The 22,239-nt window shown below is 37.8% G+C and overlaps 1 protein-coding gene across 3 annotated transcripts in view; it reads right to left on the bottom strand.

The window, feature by feature from the left end:
- The window catches only part of RALGPS2 (Ral GEF with PH domain and SH3 binding motif 2), a 122,606-nt gene that overhangs the window by 89,402 nt on the left and 10,965 nt on the right, over positions 1–22,239 (bottom strand). For all 3 annotated transcript variants that reach the window (XM_054833813.1, XM_054833811.1, XM_054833812.1), the window contains exons 2-3: positions 7,260–7,391; positions 3,533–3,640 (exon numbers count right to left, since the gene is read on the bottom strand). In XM_054833813.1, coding sequence (XP_054689788.1) covers positions 3,533–3,640; positions 7,260–7,316 — 165 coding nt within the window. In that variant the 5' untranslated portion in view covers positions 7,317–7,391. The remainder of the gene's footprint in view (positions 1–3,532; positions 3,641–7,259; positions 7,392–22,239) is intronic.

Below are 22,239 nucleotides of genomic sequence, written 5' to 3'. Positions count from 1 at the left end.
ATTAACATATCCCTGCCCCACAAATTGTGCCCTGTACACTCGAAACCACACTTCTCCCTTCAACCAAAATGGACAGCATTCACTGCAACTCTGTCTACCCTGTGCACACTGAACGGCTCCATCGGCAGGGCCAGACACCAGCGGGTAATACTGGCACCAACTTGTTTTGTGGCTTTTAGCTGTTTAATAAAGAAGTGAGCAGTCATCAGCCTAAAAGCAGGTATTTAAAACAGAGACAGTCTCCTTATTAGTTAGAGCTAGAAAGCTGTCTGTAGAATCCTTAGCAAAAAACAACCATGTCCTACTTCATACTCATTGAATAGGATTCTTTTTCCCCAAAATATACAAAACATGCAGGCATTCAACAGATCCCCTGGAAACTTTGTTTTTCTAAGCTGCAGGGGGATAAAGCCAACTATAAATTTGCAACAGCAGCAGCTACACCTTAAGATCTCACCTGTTTCAGCTATAACTTGGCCCTTTCTAAAGCAGCCTTCAACCTTACAAAGAACTTAAAACACCCGGGTTTGTAACAACAATATAACTGGACTATTAGAGAATATATTACAATAATAATTTCCGTTACTATTCAAACCAGACCCCTTAAAGGGCTGGTGTAATTTTGCTAGAAAGTTAGTACAAGACTGAACAAAGGACCGTTACATGAAACGGCACACCGACTATGCATTCAGGACAGTATTAGATGACTGCCAAAAGGAAGAATATGGAAATAAAATCACCAAAAATATTTACACTTGGGCTTCTCTTTGGCTTGGTAAGCAGCTTGTTGAAAATACAGGATTACAAGCCATAGCTTTTGTAGTCCAACTTGTCTCTTACCCACTAACTGACTAAACAGATTGAGTTTTGAAATAAAATGATGTCTCTAACACAGTGGGAACTGAAAAGACATCTGTGTGTCTCACACTGGTATTGAAACTACTGGTGTGAATCCCATTTCCAGTATCTCTCAAACTTAATTATCTTTCAGATTTTTGCTCTTTTTCTCCACCATAATTGTAATTGTCCCATCTGTGCACAGCTACCTGTTTTGATCAAAATGCAGCACAACACATAAGGTACAGGATAAGACTTCCCAATGCTGATGGTGACTTTATCAGTTAACTCTCATCTTCATGCTACTTATGCACTGCAATTCTTTTTCATTTGAGCCAAGGTTTCCTAACCATTAATTAGACAGCTGTCTAACTAGCTCTTGTGCAGCAACTGGCTTTTATGGCTGTTTTACTGGCTTTATCACATTATCTTTCTATGAATAAGGTACTTAAACAGCTCACAAATTATTTCCTCAGTTCACAACTCCAAAAAAAGCTGGTTTTTTTGGTTTTTTTTAAACAGTATTCATTTGGCAGTTGGTAATAGAATTCGAGCTTCGCTAAGTCACAGATGTCAGTAGTCTGTACTGCATCCGTTTTACAAGAGCTATCACTAAACTAGAAGCTTTCTCATACTTTGAAAAAGCAATTGTTAGTATATCCATATCCAATCTGAGAGGTACATACCCACTATTGTAATGAAAACCTTACTAACACAGTTTTGCATTCTCATCAGTGCCGGTATCCTCAAGAGCTTGGCCATACTATATCACTCAGGTAGTCTTCACATGAGCACTGAAATCCAGATGAAGACTTTTTATTTCTCTGTTATGGTAGGACTAAAACCAGGAAGAATAAGAAATGGCCAATAAAATAGTAACAAGTGTAAGGGTCAAAGGTACTTTTCCTCCAGGGTACTTAAGTTTTTGGCAAGTTTACTTATTTCTACAACCTTCAGCAAGAATGATCAGAAAAAGACAGCATTCAAAGCAAGCAAGCCCTACTGGAAAAGTAGATAAACTTGCCTGGGGAAACATTAACGAAGAAGTGCAGCTGTGTACAGAAATATTGAAAAAGAAATGAAATTTATAACCCTGCCAAAGGGCTGAACACTGACTACCGGCAATTTTGCTCAATTATTCAGAATTCTATCTATAAGACATTTCAGATCCATTTACAGTAAATGAAACCTGATATGAAGAACTAGCTACTCTAAAAGGGAGAAGGCTAACAGTAAAGATGTTTTCTTTCGGGGAACTGAGAAAACAGCAAAATTATACCAGGTAGTATAAACCAAAAATACAACCACAGGTTCGTAGTTGTCATGTGAAACGCTTAATTAAAAGGTTCCTGCTTGTGAGTGGAAGTCTATTGAGGTATAACACAAAACCAATGGATTTTGATAAAGATTTTTATCTAACCAAGATTTACCAAGTAGGTAACATTTAGAACACTCATGAAAATAAAAGGTTTCTGCACAGGAGAGATGATTTAGTAGAGCAAAAGGATTATGAAATGTAATACAAGACAAAGCACCTTTGTATATTTTGCTGTCCAAGTGAGTGATGGCAACTCCACAGAGACTAAGTGATCTACTCTGCTGCTCAACAGCATCCACCACAGCCATTCAAAGGAACCTGTAGCTATTCTGGCCTGAATGCATAATTCCTCTTGTATTCATGCCCCTAGCCCCAAATTCCTTAAGTACCTAGATTTCCTTTACATAGAGAAATCCTAAGATAGAACTGAAAGGATAGCCAGCCCCAAAAACATCTTCCCATGAAAAGCAGGTGATTCACTGCCCAGCTGGTCCTGAGAATGGAGCAAGGAAGAACCCCGAACTACATGACTTGAACCTTGGTCAGGAATAAATCCCATTAACTATCCAAGAAGAATTTAGTGTGTAAGTTTCACTTCATAATCCAGATGCTTTAAATATTCAGTGTGCTCATTAAAAACAATTTAGGCATTAATAATTAACTGAAATAGTTATTAATGATTAAAAACCGAACAAACTTAATGGGAATATTTTGTGATACATACTATCACATATTGATAATCTCCCCAGGACAACTTACGATGAATCTCATAACTTGAATTATAAATGCAGTAAGAGCAATAGCTTGTTAGCAATCTTTCTAGTAGCATACTTGAATCACCTAAATAGAAGACCATCTGTCATCTTGACCTCTACAAGTAGGGTTAAAAAAATAGTAATAATAATAATAAAAAAATAATCACCCCATGTTTTGGTTAAACATCTTTACTCATTTGTTCTTGATTCTGCAGGATATCTAACTCATTATTCTGGATCATTGCACCTGAAAGAAAACCCTCCCTAGATGTAAGAATTAACAGAGTTAAAAATTAAAACACCTCCAGAAAAACCAAGTACAGATCAAGCATATTCTTGCAACTAAAATATGCATGTCAGAATTAAGCTGCATCATATAGATTTGAGAATCTTTGAGTCTATGTTACATATAAGAGTGTGAAAAACACCTGGATGGCATAGCCCAAAAAAGATCACTTAGCATGAAACAGAATACAGACAATGAAGAACTATAGTGCAGGATTCATTTTTTAAACCCATGGACGGCAGAAGTTAGGCAAAAAAATATACAGAAATGGAGAAGCAGAGGAAAAGCTGCCAAGAAGATTCACACAAAGTAATAAAAATTACTTGAATTGCTTACCGCATATTCTTCTGGTGTAACCTTTAGAACATCAAATACCACTGCATCAAAGCTCTTCTTCAGTTCAACTGAACCTTTCTCACTCAAGGATTCGGAGCTGCTACTCTTCTGCAGAAACAAACAAAAACACTGATGATATTTTGGTTCTCTCTCTTTTTTTGTTTTTGTACTCCCCAAAGCAAAATTTCTGTTCAAATAGCACCATCCACAGAATTTTTCTATTGGGCAAATTATCACTTAAAAGTCAGTCACAGGACATGCTCTCTCCTGACAAAGATCTCTAAAATCAGACTCTCAAACTGACTTCAGTGGATTTCAAAGGTGTTCCTCAAAACACAACAGTTACATTTCAACATATAATTTAATTTATATTTTATTGACAGGGAAGTTAATAGCAACAATAACATTAACAGTTACACAATTTCAAACAGAAAAAATACTACTATGGTGAGGAAAAAGAGAAGGGCTGCCACAAAGGAATAGTTAACATCAAAGAACAGTATTAATCTCTTCCTGTGTCTCTTAGAAGCATTAAAACTTACGAAAATTACACTACTCCTGTTGAGGACACTTAGTACAAACAATTTTAGGGTTTTTTTTAAATGGTAGTAATTCACATTTGCAAAAAATACCAGATCCTAGAATATTATTCTATGAATCTTTCTCTACAACATAAAGATTTAGCTTCCCTGCAAAATACAAATATGGTTAAAAAAAATTAACACTTTGTATGAAATTAACACTTCATATTGTTTTCCTGTCTCATATGAAAACAATACATCTATGTCATGAGTAATCACTTCCTCTAGTATATTCCAAACCTAGATTCTGTTCAGCCATCAAGAAAGAAGGGAGATTTTGGATAGAGATTGAGATGTTACATCCAGATGTGTGCTTCACATCTGAACCCCAGGCATACTTATGTCAGAAATGCACACACAGCATGCAATCACTTTGCTGCCCCACACTCTCCTCCGAAGACCTGAGAGGTTAGGCATGCTTCTTGCTGCTTAGTTTCTTCTCACTTTCAGAAATCGGGCATAAAGCAAACTCTCAACTAAAATAAATGAGACACATGGACAAAACCATCGTGAAGGACCACAGTTACTACAGTCAATAACTGTATCAAATTTAACACTTCTCCAGCAAACGGTATGCTTGCCAGCAGTATGGCACCTGCATGCTTCAGCAATAGCATAGCCTTGATGTAAGCGCTAACAGAGCTCCCACAACAGTTTTGCTAATGCTTCATGCGTCGAGATGCGAGAGAAAGAAAACTAGTATTTGTGCACAGTGCTTATTCTCACTGGTGCTGGGAGCTCCAGCTGAGCTGTGGAAAACACACTGAGCACAAACCAAGACCTACATAGTCTTATGCTGGAGACTGACATCCTTAAGCATTCTATCCTAACCACCATCACAGAGGGATATCTCCTAGAAAGCTGAAAAGACTAGACTTTGGCCTACATAATGAAGGCACTTTCTCACAGCCCATGTAATTTTACTGCTAACGTTGAAAGTTTTCAAGACCATGGGTATGGGTCATATATACACAACATGGACACGAATGAGCACTTCACCAGATCATGTCTGGTGGAAGCCAAATTTCAGCACCGTCACACTGTACTTTCAGTAACACCTGCATCATGCCTGCTGATGCCAAGGCAGGAGGGAAGACAGCACAGAGGCACTGATGCTGGTGAATAGTTCTACTGTGCTAATGTCTTCTCCTGAAAACCAAACAAGGCAGTATTTTAGGGCTACGCTATTTATTTTGACTTTGGCTTCCTACTCACAGAAACAAGAACATTTGAACTCCTTGAGAATTCAGCCAGATGAAATAAACTCTTGTCCATTTTTAAATACTGTTGTTATAAGGACATATAAAGAAAATTCATACTCATTTAATAATCACGTCTGGTTTTAGTTAGGTTCTTCTAACAGTACCATCTCACTGAAAAACCTGATTTTGAAAACACCACCAAAACCTCCAAGCCAGACAGGCATTTTCAGTAACCAACATACTTATAGAAACACTTCAGTTGCAAGTCCTCTTGTCCTCCTGGTTAGTCAAGATAGGAAAAGACCGCACCACTTACTGAAAGCAGATTCATGTAACTTTGCCAAAATATATTTTACTCAGTTTTATCGGACATCATGTAAACATGCAAGACTATCTTGCTGAGTAAAAATACAGCTTTCCTCCAAGAATTTTTTTCAGTTGCATGCCAACAAAGGGTCAATCAATGATTCATAATACACGATAAGGGAATTACAAGAATCTGTATAAAAACAAACAATGGTCTTGGAGACCGATTCCAGCTTTCTTGTTTAAATCTTGACAATACTTGTGAAACTGTACTGAAGATTATTTGATTCCTTTTGATAACACAGCTCTCCAATTTTCCTTTCACCTTGTCCGTGGTACTTTCCATTTTTCATATGCACATGCAAGTGCATAGCACACATGCAGCTCTGCTATCTAAACACATGTGTAAATACATAAATATACAAACATCTTTGGTAAGGTCCAAAGATTCATTCGAGGAAACAACTGTTTTCATGACTTTGTGGCTCTCATCACTACTGACTTTGTAGTGTTCTTGAATACCTTGTCTTTTAAACAAAGGACAAACGAAGAATGAGAGAAAAAGACAAACTGAAATCCACTATGGTAAAAGTATGTTTCACACTGTGACAAAAGCAATAAAAATAATAAGCATCAGCAATAAAGTAACCATCTCCTCGAGCAGAAAGCTTAGGTTAGTATTGTACATCTGTACAAGCCAAAGCATCTGTTCAGTCACCCTAAAGAAAGATAAACAATGCGTCTGGAAAGATCGCTCAATATACACTGAGGGCAGAATTTCAGTTCCCTTCATCCCAGTACTACAAGGCACTAACAAAAAACCCAACAAAAATTTGAAGAGGGAGTGATTTACAAGACGCTGGGGAGGGAACAACAAAACAAAACAAAACCAACTAGGTCTTGCAAACCCTCCAACATCGCTAAGGATTTAGGAATCTGTCACAACTCTCAAGAGCTCCTCACATAATCCTAGCAAAAAATTCAAAAAGTTCTGGTACTAACTTGACCCCGCCCCTTCTTTTCCTTAGCAAGTAGCTGACAAATGGCAAACTATATTAACGACAAAATAAGAGGCATCAGAACAGGAGGCCAATTTCCACTGCTTGGGTGATAGACACACTCTTAACTCAAGAGCTGTTCACTTCTAGAAAGCAGGAACTTTGGTGGGCAGGAGGGGACCCATACCAACACCTGAATGTAGTCCAAGAGACAAAGCGAACAACCTTATTCCAGTGCTGCTGTATCAGACTGCCCTCGACATGCACACACACACACACAAGTACCTGTCAAAGAAGAGAATATTTCCCACAGGCCTTGCCAGCCCAGCCTATTGTGCTAAGAGCATCTATTATTGTTAAAACTTGAGAAGAAAAGCTTCCTTGTCTAGATGTAATGTAAGAGAACATAAAAAAAGGCAGCTTTGGCTATGGCAAGGCTGTAAGTGCTAGCTCATGCTTTATTTTGGTATACAAAGGTCAGAACTTTAAGTTATTCACATCTAAACGGGGGCACATGAAACCAGCACACAAAACAAGAATCTGTCGCACCAGATCTGTTAAAAGAAAAACTTACATTTTGGTGTACTTTTAAGAAATTGAGTACTTACGGTGTTAAGTGTCCAAGTTTTGGAATCCTTACCTCTGAAGCAGTAGCCGCAATATTAACACTGCTTGACTGTCCGTTCATTAGGTCCATACTGCCCACACCATTAATCTTCAGCCCTACATTTACAGCAGCAAGATCATCTCCAAGGCAACTGAATAACCATTCCTACAAAGAGCAAAAAAAAAAAAATCAGAAATCATTTTATTTGCGTGTTTTAAATAAGATTCAGATTTATCTAAAATCCATAACAAAACTAAAGTACTTCCAAAATGGCTACACCACTTAGAGATCCAAAATTTAGATTCAAACACATCCTCTAAAACTACCTTCTTAAAACCAACATAAACTACTGAAGGTTCCATTGCGATCCATTACTTACTAGCAGTATAGACTTTCATATATTTTCTATATACCAGGTATCATCATGTAAATGTATGCACTAATCCTAACCTAATGCTAGGCCTACAACATCAGTTCACATATGATTCTTTTCCTCTGATTACCAACTTTAAAAAGCATATTCCAGATGTTAACTCTATTAAATAACTTTTATAAGAAGTTATCCAATAATTTCCTTATATGCCTATTCACCAGCTTCAAGAGAAAATTACCACATTAAAAGCAATTTAAGAGTACCAGTGAAATTTACACTTTTCTCCACAAAACGCCCAAATTATTGTTTGGTAAAAAAACCCAAAAAAACCACACACAGGAAAACTCCACACACTAACTTGTAGTGCATCCTTGCAAGTATACTATTACTTTGCATTTCTACAGAGAAAAGGCTGCAAAGAAATTGAAACTTGTGGCACCCACTACAAAAAACAGTAAGACTACCCAATACTCAAGTGTTATATAGAGTAAAAATTGGTTTGGGCTTAAATTTCATGAGATGTTAGTGCCCTCTAGTGTGAAAACGATTATAAATCGGTTTTCATAGGTCTATGTTCATGAAAAGTGTGACTGTTTCCAAAGTTGCTATTATTTATGAAATTCACTTTAGGTTTGTAGCTTAACTCAGAACCATTACAGAGTCTGCAAATAAATGGAGATGGTAAATGACAGGTAATACCACATGACAAAATAGTATTACAGCATGTGATACTCAAGATCTCTATGTAATGAAATGAACAAAACAAAATAATCCAAAAAGCTCTATCTCCAAGTGACCTAAACCAAGTATGTCAGATATACAAGCGTGGAAGGCAGGAAACTGCAATATTTAAATAATAAAATATCCTCAAAAAAAAGCAGAAACTTTAAAGTGTCATTGTAGGAATGCAATACAGAAAGGAAGGCAACTGAAAGAGCCACATTACAAATTTCAGTCAAACACTATAGCTTCTAGGCATTTTTAGATATTAATAATTCCCATCTGAACTACATTGAACTGTACTTCTGCAGTTCACAACAGTCATCCACACTCTACCCTTTCTTGCTTTGTTTTTTAAAAAACTGATGGGACTGTCTCATTCACAGAAGACGCTACATTTCACTTCAACATTACACTCCCAGCCCACGTGCTATAATCGTGTCTCATAGGATCACAGAATGGTTTGGGTTGGAAGGGACCTTAAAGATCATCTAGTTCCAACCCCCCTGCTGTGGGCAGGGACACCCTCCACTAGACCACGTTGTCTCCTCCACTAAAAATACACTTGTCCAAAATGGTACACTTGTCCCAATTTAATCATCTTTGCTGAAAAAATCTACCCTTTACAAATCTGTATCTTTTTTAACCACTGTAATTATCAGAAAAATTGTCACTTTGCACAATTCCATCATACTATATTGCCCATAATTGTATCACACAAAGTCAATCTTAAGGTTATATATTGACCCGTCTCACATATACTTCAGTGGTTCCCCTTCCCCATACTAACAGGGGATGACAAGGGGAAGAATTAGGGAAGAAGCGTTTCTGACGAAGGAAAAGTGAAAACTAAAGTGTTTTTTTGTTTGCTTTGTTATTTTGGGGGTTTTTTGTGGAGGCATTTGGATGGTGCTATTTAAAAGAAATTATGCATATCGTAAAAGCCTATGAAGTTGGCAGAGCAGCCTTAGACAAACAAAAGCAAACCAATTCCTCTGTAAGCAACTGGGTTAAATCTCCTAATGATTAGTCTCACATAACCCGTAGGCACCTAGGCACGCCCTAGCAACCTCTCCCTCCCAGATTTCCTCGCACACTATCTCAAGCCTTACCCTTGGTCCCTTAACATAACAGCTCCAGTTTATTAGCAGTTTCCTAAGCCATTATGAATTTTGTTTGCATCTGCCCACCCATTCCAAGTGCCAGACACAGACACTTATTCCTGTGGTGTCTGAAAACAGCACATGCTCATTCAACTAACAGCAGGCTAAATGGGATCACTGAGCCCAGCAAATATATAGACTTTCCACCTTAGAGGACTGTACCCTCCAGGTACAGTTGTGGTGCACACTGACCCGCCTTTTCCTTTTCTACCCAGTTACTGACTGCAATGAGAATCCTGAGAACTCCGTTTCCTAGTCAAGTATGGTTGAAATTGGCCACCACGCTGAGAAGAGACTCCTACAAGGCACATAAAAGGTAGATTTTTTTTTTTAAATTAGTAGAAAATTACTTAGATAAACCTTGCATGCAAAGGAAACTGAGATTACAAAACATAACAGCTACCAGTCAGGCTGTATCATAACAAAACTGTCCGTACAATGTTAATTTTGTACCCATTACTGCATTACAATAGTATGTTTGAATACATTCATATTTTTTCCCAATTCATGAAAATACAGTAAGGGGCAGCACTGAACTGCTATAAACTAGCATTTATCAACATTAAAGTTCCAGATTTGCAACATTTTAAATGTACTTTTGAAAGCTGCTTTAGACATGAGAACATCACCATTCCCAAAACAATGAAAAGTCACAGCAACAATTTTGGCCAGTGTATCATTTAAGACAAATATGGAAACAATCCTAATACTGGAATAATTAAATAATTTGCTTGCTGTAGTGCCCTTCTGCTCAATACCAAAATAAGTCGTAAACAGCAGTATCAGAAAGTGATCAACAGCAGGGCTGTTCAGAGCAACAGAGCTGGATATGTGAAAGGACTGTCACCACACTGCAGTAGCGAGCCAGTTTTCACTGCATACCCTGTATATCCAATTACAAAAACTGAATTACATGCAGTAATTTGAACTTCCAGTCTGTTTCTCCTCTTCAATTTAATAAATGCCTTTGTGCTCAGAAATGCATTCATTGTGGAACTGAAAACATTTTATACAACGCATAAAATACTGAAGCATACATTTATGCCACCCTGAAGCCTGGACACGCTACGTAGTATCTTCCTACCTCTTCATGCCATGCATACTGTACACTAAAAAGCAAACTAAAAATACTGATAAGATTGATCACACCCAAAGAATGAAAATGTCTAGACTAAGCAGGGTCTGCTGTCTTCACTGAACCTGAGTTCTTCTGCAAATTCACCTAAGGCTGTATTGGAGGATCATTCCATTACAGTGACTGACCTATAAACCCACAGAATGGAAGGCAGCTCAGTGAAGATGAGCAAGAGCAACACGCCCATGAAGCTGAGGGAATAATGCAGGGTGTGACTGACCACAGCTGTTGCCAAGAAGTTGACTTTATCTCAGCACAAAGGGGACCAGAGGGTGGCCTTTGTTTTAGATAAACAGTTCTGTCAGTTGAGCAGATCAACTGACTATATTACAATTGAGTGAATCAACTAGTGATGTAAATGTTTCTCCCTGAGTTCATTAAAAAAGTGAATGTCTCCCTGAGTTAGCTAGACCAGCACGGGGGAGTGAATATGTGGCTCAGCCCAGAAACTAAATAACTAAGAAAGGAATTTCAAAGAGAGCAACAGGCTTGTGCTGGCTTCAACCCACGTATTCCTTCCTGGCAACCAGGGACGCCCAACATCGTGACAGCGAGCATGTTCTAGAGACCAGTAACATTGGGATCACATTGGTACTGTGTTTGAACTGTATATTGCAATTGCTATATTTTGCTCAGTTTGACTTGCATTTGTATTGTGATTTCAGTATATTTTGTATCACTATCATCAAACAGTAAGTGTTTAATATTAAACATTACACCCTGCATGTGTAGAATATCTAAAAGAACCTGGTCAGAGAGTCTTGGACTCTGACTGGTGCCTAACAGGATACCTAAGCCTGACTCCCTTCCACAGCAGAATCCAGGGATATTCTTGTCTCAGCCTAGGTCAAACACTATCCCAAAAACATACTGTACAAACAGCATTTTAAAGGATGACCCTAAAATTACATTAAAAACTTCCTGTCCAGAACAGTACGAAAGCTTTGAGGAAACATAGCCACAGTGCAATTTTATGAATAGCTCAAGACTCACGATGACCAATATCCTCTGTATTCTTATTCATAATGTCATTTGTTTTGATCCCAGATTCCCATTAAGAAAACAGAGGTGCCTTGCATGGATTACGATAACTACGAATGCAGAGTCACTACCAAAGACTTTGGGGACCAAAGAACAGTAGGCACCAAAAAATCAGTTCCAAACACCATCAACTGGAGCTCCTGATCTTGTGGAAACTCTGTTATTTTGACACACAGTACAAAAAAGCCATTTCTTTCTAAATGAGGAGCAGAAGCGTATTGGGTTTCACTGACTCTTCGCTCCTCCACACATAATACAGCCTGGCTAGGTTCAACTATTCCATACCAGGACCTCCAGACACTTCAGTGAAACCTTGGAGCCGCTGACTGAATTCTGGATCTGAGCCCTTTGATTCTTAGTTAGAAGTGTATTTTTTCCAGCACTGCTTGGCACTTTCGAAGTTAACATTGCTTTTAACCACTGAACACCAGGTAGAAGCTTCAACGAAACAGGAATTCAAGTTCTTCAAGCAACTGTCACATTTGCCTAATATGTACCAAGTAGGATACTCCTGTCTGGAAGTACTTTGTGGAACCACTTCAGAACCTTGGATACCTCACTGCCCTTTTGATCAGAACTTGTTAAATAAGGAATGGGCTGATTAATCTATAGTTCCTTACCATATAGGGCTACAAGAAAGAGCCTCTATTACAATTACTCATTTTGCACGCTGTGATTCCTACCTTACATGAAGAAATGCTTGTGGGTTTAGGCGTTGGGTTCCTGTGCGCTTCACCCCCTCAGTAGTTTGAGGTAAAATCTCTCTGCTAAAAAGTCACAACAATATGGCCAAAATAAATCAAACAATACTAAAAATACGGCAGTGTTAAGATGCTGCCACTGTAATGCATTCTCCGGGTACTTTTTCCTTAATCTATATAAGGCATATAGTTATGAAATACCTTTTAGTCTGATTCTTGGTTTTTTTAAGGTGAATAGAATATGGATTACACTTCCTATATGATCTAGATACTATCTAGATGTTGTGAGACTCACTTCGGTAACGTGTTGCACCTTGAGCAAGGGGAGATACAGGAAGTTCTGCTGACCCAACACACCCCACATCAAAACACACACACATGCGCGCCCCACAATTAAGCAGAAAGTCAGCAGAACAAAGAACGTTATCCAATTATGAAATAAGATTTTTCTCATATCAAACCTAATTGCACCTTCCAAACTATATTCTTCAGTTTTACACTCGACTCACCAAAACAGAAAACCCAACTAGGTTACTACATTGTAAGAATAAAGATAGTATGTACACAGCATTAAAAAATAAAAATGAAAGCCACCTAAACTCATGCTTTAATTCAGTTTTCATAATATTAATATTAAGAGGTAGTATAAGATAGCAAAACTGATAAAAATAGAAACTTCCACAAAAGAGATTAAATAAAAGCTCAAGCAACTTAACATAACCCCATCCTCCTGCAGGAAATTTATCATTGAAGATAATCAAATCCCAGACCTAAAATTTCACACACTACGAAATCCCCAGTCAGGTGCATGAATCTTGGCAAAGCATTTCATAAGCTGCCACTAGTGAAGACTGAGATAAAGAGACATTGCTAGAAGACATGCACAGGGTAGAGAGATGACAAAAACAGAGATAGAGCAGCACAGTGTTAGAGTAGGAAGAGATTACTAACAGTTATTAAATATGCAACATCAGTACAACATTTGGAAATACAGGAAAGTAACATAATACAGGACAAATAAAACTAATCTGATGGACAGAAGAATGAAAAAGGAAAGTCAATCAATAAAGGATCATTTGAGTTGATCCCTCTAAAATTTCTGCTATGAATTTCAGCACATCAGTTGGAAATGACTGCCACCAATGCTGTAAGCATGAAGTAGCCACATAAGATATTTGTACTAGTTACAGACAAATACTACCTCCAAAACATTTCACAAGAGACATTGATGCTGTACTCTATTTAGTTCTCATCACTTGGTTTCCAAAAGATTTTTGAACTAAATATATGCAGAGAAGGGGTTCCAGGTTCTCTGAAGACTCCATTGCAGAAGTGGAAACCAGGAGACTTCAGCTTGCTCATGCTAACACAAGGATACACTTGTCATGTTTAAATATCAGGAGGACAAATCAGGAGTATGAATAAAATGTACATTTATGCTTGAAATCAGAATACAGCATTGGGTTCTTGAACAGTTTCCAGAAAACAGTACTAAAAGCAAAGAACGATAGCTGCTTAAGTTGATAGTAGACTCCTTCCTGAAAGAAATTGTGTTATACGGTGCCTGCATCAGCAGCATAGCTAACCTAGTAACACAGACTCCTTTTTTCATCCGTTTGATTAGTTCTGCTGCAAACTCAAAGCAATTCTATACTCATACAACTCAATGTCACACATCCGCTCTTTCCCTAAGCATCTGTTGCACAAGTCACAGCAGCTTCAGCTGTTTAAGCTCCAAGACAGATGAAATCAGAATCCACAAAACAGCAACAAATAGCACAAAAAATTGTTTTATTAGGTTTGACAATGAAGTTTTAAATAAAAGAGTGGCTTTGTTTAAATATGGTCCTCAATTTCAATTCTCTCTTCTTACTCTAATAAAGGCTTTACCTGGACAAAATTAAGTGAAACTATTATGCATTTTTAAGAAGACACTACCCACAGAACACTTTCACTATCATGTGTGCGCTCACATTCTGGACAACAAAATCATCTTATTGCTGCTTTTATGCACCTCAATCTCTGATTTCAGGGGCGGTGGGGGAGAAAGAAAAGAAAGGAAAGGGGAGAGAACATTAAGGTAATAAATAGTAAGGCTCTGTCTCATTCACATCTTAGTCTGTTTCCAGCTATCAAGATCCCTTCTTCATGGTGCTCCAGTACCCAGTGCTCTCCTCTTTAATCTCAAGAACTGGTACAACTCGTAGCTTCCATTTCCTCAGATGAGATAAAGGAAAAAACCCCTCAAAAATCCAGGAGAATATTCTTCTCCAGGGCACAAGCTACTTGTTTACCAAATCCTATTACAAAAATAAAACTATTAGCTCAGTTTGAAATCAACTTGCAACCACAATAAAGAAGTTCAGCTCAAAATGGAAGGTTTTTAAAATTAATTACACACAAATAGGAAGGAGATCCTTACCGTTCTGACTTCCACCATTCAAAAGCCAGCTACACTCAGTGGACTGACTCATAGCCAAGAGTTAACTAGTAGATACCGTAACACAAGGCAAAAAATTTTAGCACTAACATTGGTACACAGCTGCAAGTAGTAGCAGATCCCAGCCCTCACACAATGCAGGCATGAATCAAGCAGAAGGAAAGAATCATTGCAGGCAACAAATGGAGTAAGCCAAAAATGTGAACATGTGTACATGCTATTTAAGTTTAGCCTGGGGTTGCAAGGGGTTTGCTTTCTTCTAACAAAAGGTCTCTCCAGCAGAGTTTGAGCATTAAAAGACAAAATGTAGTTCACCAAGTAAATAACTTAACTGCACAAGAACTGAAGAAGTCGCTGCTCACAAACTGCTTACAAATTATCAGGTTCCCAGAACCTGCTTCTTCAGAGCTCATCTACAAGACTATTCTGTTTGGTAGTTCTTTACAAAGGACATTGCACGGACGAACGTTTTATTCCTTTGGACCTGGCTATTATTTTACAATTGCTGTCAGAACAGACTGAACATCTGAAGTTATGATATATGGCTTGTTTTTCCTCCCATAGGCCAAAAAGGTAAGCATTAAGGAACCAAATTATTTTGGCACAGAAAGTACATCAAGTATATAAAGTTTTGCCCTCCTCAGTCTCCCTCTCCAGAATTCAAGCCTACCGACAGTTTAGCCTGTTTGCGCAACATTTCTTCAAACATCTGAAGAAGAAATCCAGGCTTGCAGAGTCAGGAACCAGAGGGGGATCCCTCCTCACCCCAAACAGACAAAACAGGAGAAATCATAACCTAGAGAAATTTTTTAAAGATGGGAACTACTGACATTTATTTCCATGAATAAGAAGTAAAAAGAGGGCAAAGAAAATAAATAGGAATGATTTAAAGTAGAAGCAGATACTTTTAAATTAATTAGGCAGTTCTATAAGATGATAACCTTTCTACAGTTGGATTTTCCAAGACCCCCATCACATGACCATGCAGCTATCCATTTTGTTTGCAAACAACGAGTAGTAGTAAATGATTAATGTCATGCTGATTAACTGATGCTCAGTTTGCAAAATATTATGGTTATTGGTTAGATGTGCCAGCAGGATAGGATATCAGTGGAACTAACAAAGGAAGAATACATCCGTGAACAACATTCTAAACAGAGAAGTCATATGTAAGAGCATGCAACAGTGGAGCACTAAATGCTGCTAGCATGAACTTCAGGATCCAAATATACTTCTCAGAGGTACTCCAGATCCACAGTTTTGCTTTGTTTCTGTATAATGCGAACAACACATGAATAGGGAAGAATTATTATAGACAGCGCATCAGCAAAAATATCACAACGTGCTCACTGTGAAAAGTCTCTAGAAGCTGCCTTTTATTTTTTTTATTTTAAATAAGGCAACATTAAAAATTCCAGCAGACAACAAACTTGAAGAAAATCATTATAACAATCTCCAAATGGACCCATGTGGGTGGCATACCTTCTCTCAGAATAGAAAAAATACTTCACAGGAAAAAGATGTGGGAAATATATTTAAATAAAATTGTACATGCAACTGCACGCTTGCAAGTTCTGAAACAGAGATGACAACTGACAGCATGAGCTTTGTTACTGTCAATAGGCTACAGGAACTCTGTCACCAACAATCACCACAACTCGTATGCCAAAAGCACATGTAAGAAAAAAGTGATGAAAACAGACTGAGGATCCAGACTGAATATTCTGTGTAAACCTACACATCACATGTGGATGTAAAGCAAACTCAAACGTCCATGAAACTCATTGAATAATCTTCTGCTACAGACAAACCTGTGAACAGTCAAATCAAAACCAAGATGACCAAACCATCCTAGGATTACTTTTAGTAAGCGAGAGATTACAAAGTGCCAACAGTTGCTGAGTAACAGCCTCCAAATCCATAGAATTAAATACTCAGTACATACATCTGCCTCAACTGCACACTTTTGTACAGTAAAGACAAAAAAAGATTTACATTTAGGGAAAGAAGGTACAACTCCTCCCACACTGAATGCCTTTCTCATTCAGGAAGAAAATACTGTTGAGAGAACATTTTACCATATTTTTTGTAATGCCATTAATAGACAATAAGTATTTTTCTTGAACAAGACACACATCTTAATCTGTTTTAAAATTCAGCTTTCAGAAAGATGAGTACAGTCTTTACCAATAACACCTGTGATGACAACATTTCAACAATGTTCTCTATAATTATTCTTTTTTTAACATCATGCATCTATATGGAAGTTCGCATCGTTGCTATAGAAATGGTGCTAACAGGAAAAACTAACAGTATATGAATTGCCTATATTTAGTATGACAAATATTCTGTGGAAATACAATAGGCATTTGGGGAAGAGATCTGGATTTTCTGCCTGTGCCACTATCCCCTGCATTCGTTTATGAAAGTGTGTTAAGCTCAGTGTATCCAACTTCTACAAGCAAACAATACACAAACCAGTTAGTTATCCATCCACATCTTTCCCACATTTCTAACGCCCTTTGGAAGAACCTCAGTAAATCAGGCAACTGATGAGACAGCTTGTAAAGACCCAAATGCCAATAGTTTAATATTAAATACTTTTCTTCACCCAAGACCAGTCAGTAACCAATGACTACCAAAACATCTGCCTAAGAAAACACAATACAGAAACTGACCAAATCCAAGTTAATTCACACAAATCCAGGACTTCAAACCAAATGGATGTCATAACCTTATTTTAAATGTTCGAGAACCACCAGATAAATCCACTGAGGATTTGTCAGCTGGCCCAGACACATGTCAGTGACCTAGTCAAAGCTCCTGAAACTGGATACCAAGCATATGTTTGCTTCAACTGAAATAATTTAGAGTGCGCATTTTCATGAAGGAAGATAGTATATTTTTAAGATGGTATCAGATTTTTTTTCCTTGTTATCAAAACAGAAACTTACAGTAGATTGCATGGAAATCTTGTTTCTTTAGATACTCAAGGCAGACAGGAATTTATTTGAAGGCCTGAAATTCTGGTATACCCACCTTACTACTTGTGCACTAACAACAACAGTTGAATCACCAAAAAAACTAAATGCAATTTCAGATAAATGGACAGTATAATTGAGAGCTCTGCTGGAGCTATTTCTAAGCCATCTATCTACATTATTGATGAAAGGATCTGCTCCAAAGAAGGAATGACATAATAAATATCTACAGAGTTTGTAGAACTTGTATAACTAATATAGAATGCAATGTTTTCCAGATGACATCAAAAAGACACTAAGATGTAGCACAAGCATTAATTTCAAGAGCATAGCTGGCAAAGCTAAGAACCAACTATGCAAAAATATTTGTATACCTCTAATGGTAATAAAGGCAAGCCTCAAATTCTTGTTACAAAACGGGAAAAAACCTGCAGGGGAAAGATGAATGATGAAGTTCTTTACAGCACACATGACAACTTTAAACTAGCCAGGGACCAAGGAAATGAAATAATTTCTCAAATTACTTCCTAAGGAGATAGAGGCATGCTATTTTGTTTGCGAGCCATGCTTCAAATGGGGAATGCAAAAATCATTAACTGCTAAAAAGACGCATTTATCTTTTTGCTCTACACAGGATTTAGTGGCAACAGGATCAACAAGCCAGGAAAGAACACAAACCTGGACGCAGTTTACTGGCATTAAAGAAGTAAAGGCAGAAGATGCACATGCACACACAATTCTGGCTGGCCTGCATGGTTTGACAGGCACGGAAAGGCTGTAGACACTTAAGCCAAGTGAGGACATGTTCAAAGCAGGGACAAGCATTTTCTTCCAGATCTCATGGAAAGCAGGGGGAATCCTACAGTTTTTATATGCTTCTAAGAGCATGTCAACTACTGACAGAATAACAGCATTTGCTGGTCTTTTCAGTATTTAGGAGTCAAGTCCAGCTCATTTAGCCCCCACACAAAGATTCCAGTATGCCTTTGACACAGTTTGTCAAGTGGGATTTTTAAGATTATTCCAGCACTATGAACTCAGCACTTGAGTTCACAAGTGATATCCTATCCAAATTCTACTTGGATATTTGAGATATTCAGTGGATGACTGGATAATTATTACTGAAACGTATCCTTCAGCTTATGAAATGCAGCTGTGTCCATTTCTGCCAAATCAGTGGATATAAGCATTAAAAATTGATTTAAGTGGCAATATGTGCAAGCTGAAAACTTGGGTCCAAGACAGAGATAGCCTGTACACAATACAGTTTTGACAGAGATTTGGAGGAGAATGGTGTTTTGAATGTAAATCTAGAGACGTACAACAGATAATTCTTCTTACGGAAGTCATGCTGTTTAATGGTTCATTTAACTAAAAAGAAAATTACATTCCTTTTTGTGTTAATCTTTTAACTGATAAAAAGTAAATCTAGAATGCTATAATGCAAGAAAGTCCACACCATAAGATGGCAGGGTATCACTATTACTATGTGACCATTCAGTTATGTTAACTGTATCTTTAAAAAGCTCACAGATTGGCACCTTCCAAAAAAAATCCACTATAAACTGCTACTTCGGTTAGTACTAATGGCTGAAATGTCTAATCTTAGCACACTGATCAGAAAATGCTTCGCTTTCCTTTCTAGGATCACCAAACCCATTACAACGCTAAAACAAAGGAGTAATGCAAATCTTGGGGAAATCACAATTAGAATAACAGAAAAGATCCCCAGATCCTAAAACACCTACCAGGTAAGCTTTTCTGTTCTCTGGGAACTTCTGCCAGAAGTCCTAAATTCTGCACAAAAGTCTTCTCTCTCCTCCCCCTTCTACAGAGAGTGGATCTTCTGTCACAGACTAATCAATAGCACTGGCTTACTCTTAAGCAACAGAGATTAGCCATTCTGGACAAACCAATGAAAGCTAATTCTTCACCTAAATGAAAATACGACACTTCTTTGAGATCCTGTCCTGCTCTGTATCGCTGCCCTGAGATTTTTAGTTTAAAAATATAAATAAATGTTTCAGCCACCCAAATAAATACACAGCTTGGCCAATACAAGCATTCTTGCTGTCATGCAAGATTCAACTTGAATAGGAAGAAAAATGTGAAAAAAGGCCATGACTAATACAGACAACTGAAAGGGTCTGCGGAACAGTTTTTAAGTATTTAGAACCAGCAGCCTAAGTCACAATTAGGACAAGGATTTGATACCACTTCATCATTACTGACATTAAACCATCCTTGTCCATGAGGTACAAGGAAATGTGTCACCATAAGAAATACAAGTGGACACTGCACACCAAACAGGGAGTAGCCTAGCTTGAAGCAAAAAGCTCCAGTGAAGAGAAAGCTGTGCTGGGAGAGCTAGAGAGGGAATCCAATTGCCAGCAAGACATTTTGTTGCCCTGCAGAGGCAGACCACAGCCCAAGGGCTGAAAGATGGAGAATCCTGTTGTGCAGAATCACATGCTTTTAAATTCTACACCAGTTAAGCATTTTTAATGCCCAATTATTGTGACTTTAAGACAGTTTACCTTATCACTGCAATATTGTGGCAAGGAGTGAATTTGATTCCCAGTTCAGAAATGGTGTGAATTTGCAATTCCAGAAGGTATTCTTTGATGACATACAAGATATATTAAAATACTTTACATTGCAGTATTTTCAAACAGTTGTACTAATACACTGTCTTCGCCATGCCCTGAGCATGGACTAGATGACCCCCAGGTGTCCCCCCATAAAGTATTCTGATTCTCTAGTTTAAAAAAAAACACAAAAGGCATTAATGATCTAATTAAAACAGTGTGTAGGTACAGAGAGAAAGTAGTATATCCAAATATACTGATCAAGCAGAGTCAAGCCACACAATCTACTTCATTTCTTGCTCTCTTGATTATGTGTGTTTTATGTATAGTTTTTAGATTCCAAAAAGAGTGGATAAACATTATTTAAAAAGTTTGAGATCCGTTTCAACATGTTTGAATCTCCCCTTAATTCCTTCTAGGAAGATTTGGTAAAATTTGGCTTCAAGCCTCCAACAAAAACATTCTACTTCATAATAAATACAAAGCAGATCCTGCAGAATTGTCACAGAAAACTATTTTTAAATGCATCACTTCAAGCAATCAACTTGTGGCATGGGTATGTTCTCCTAGCTAAGAAAAGCAGCAGTGTGATGGATACTCAGCCCAGTTATTCATGTGGCCTCTCCCCTCCAACGTTAACAAGCACCAGAGGCAGATCACAGTCCATTTTGTCCTTCCTGAAAAAACATCACAGAAAAGCAAGACTGCCAAACATGCATACATAGCTGCAGAGGTGAGAAAGCCTGTGGACCCCAGAATGAGAAATGAAGTGTACTGGCAATGGAAGGCCACAATCCAGGAATAGAAAAGAAAAGCTGCAACCTCTCATGTTGTGAAATGAGAGTTCAATAAGCAAGTAACAGCAAATCAGCTGAGTAAGACAGAGGGGCAGAAGCAAAGAGAGAGAACACATAAGCCCTATCTGCACCCTCTTCTCCTAGCCCTGCTACGTCTTTGATGAAAGGTTTCGTTGTGTCTTCATACCTGGTGATACTGCAACACTTCATGGTGTCACCACCATGAGAGATTTAACTGATACTGCCCATGAGGATTTGGAAAATCTGAACTACAAATAATTTGGTGAAAGAAATTAATATATGGATAAATTTTTCTACAGTTCAAAAAATATTTTAACTAAATAAATTCAGATTTTTCAGTGTTGTCTCAAAGTCAAGATCATCCATATTAGTGAATAATTAAAAAAAAACAAAAAACAACACACCAATTACTAATTCATTTTCCCAGCCTATACTACCAGGAAGTGAGTTGCCTCTTACCTTCTAAAAGAATGGCCAAAAAAGCCAATATCTTAGCTGCACTGTGAAAATACTTTTATTTTTCAGTTAGCTTCATATTCAGCTTGCCAAGTTGGGGAGGTTCATTTTGGTCATGAATGTTAAACATAAACAAAAGCCAGCCACATCATAGAGTATCGGTACCTTCCTGTTGAAATACCACTGAAGTCACTAGCCACAATATGGTTAGTGTGTTTTTGGCAGGTGGTATACTTTTGAAATAGCTTTATCACTTAAGAACTAAGCTATTTTAATAAGCTACACAAGCTTATCTTCTACTACCTCCAAGACAGAAAAAAAAACAACCTCCGCAAAAGCAGCAAACGCAGCTACCAACTTAAATGCAATATTTATAGAATGATTTACAGGATCTTTCTGATCTAAGAATCTAGTTTTTTCACAAACAACAGATTAGGGTTTTCCAGCTGAGCTGCATGTGGGTAATAAACACCATAAATCTGGAAAAGCTATCAAATAGCAGGCAGCAGGGCTGCTCTACCACAGAGACTGCCACGTAAGCCAGCTCCCTCACTGAAGAATGAAGCAAACTCAACATCAACTCACTCTGGGATCCAA

Source organism: Grus americana, chromosome 8 (genome assembly GCF_028858705.1).
Source record: "Grus americana isolate bGruAme1 chromosome 8, bGruAme1.mat, whole genome shotgun sequence".
Lineage (NCBI taxonomy): Eukaryota > Metazoa > Chordata > Aves > Gruiformes > Gruidae > Grus > Grus americana.
The sequence above is the reverse complement of the archived record's forward strand: the minus strand, read 5'-3'. Positions and strand labels throughout refer to the sequence as shown.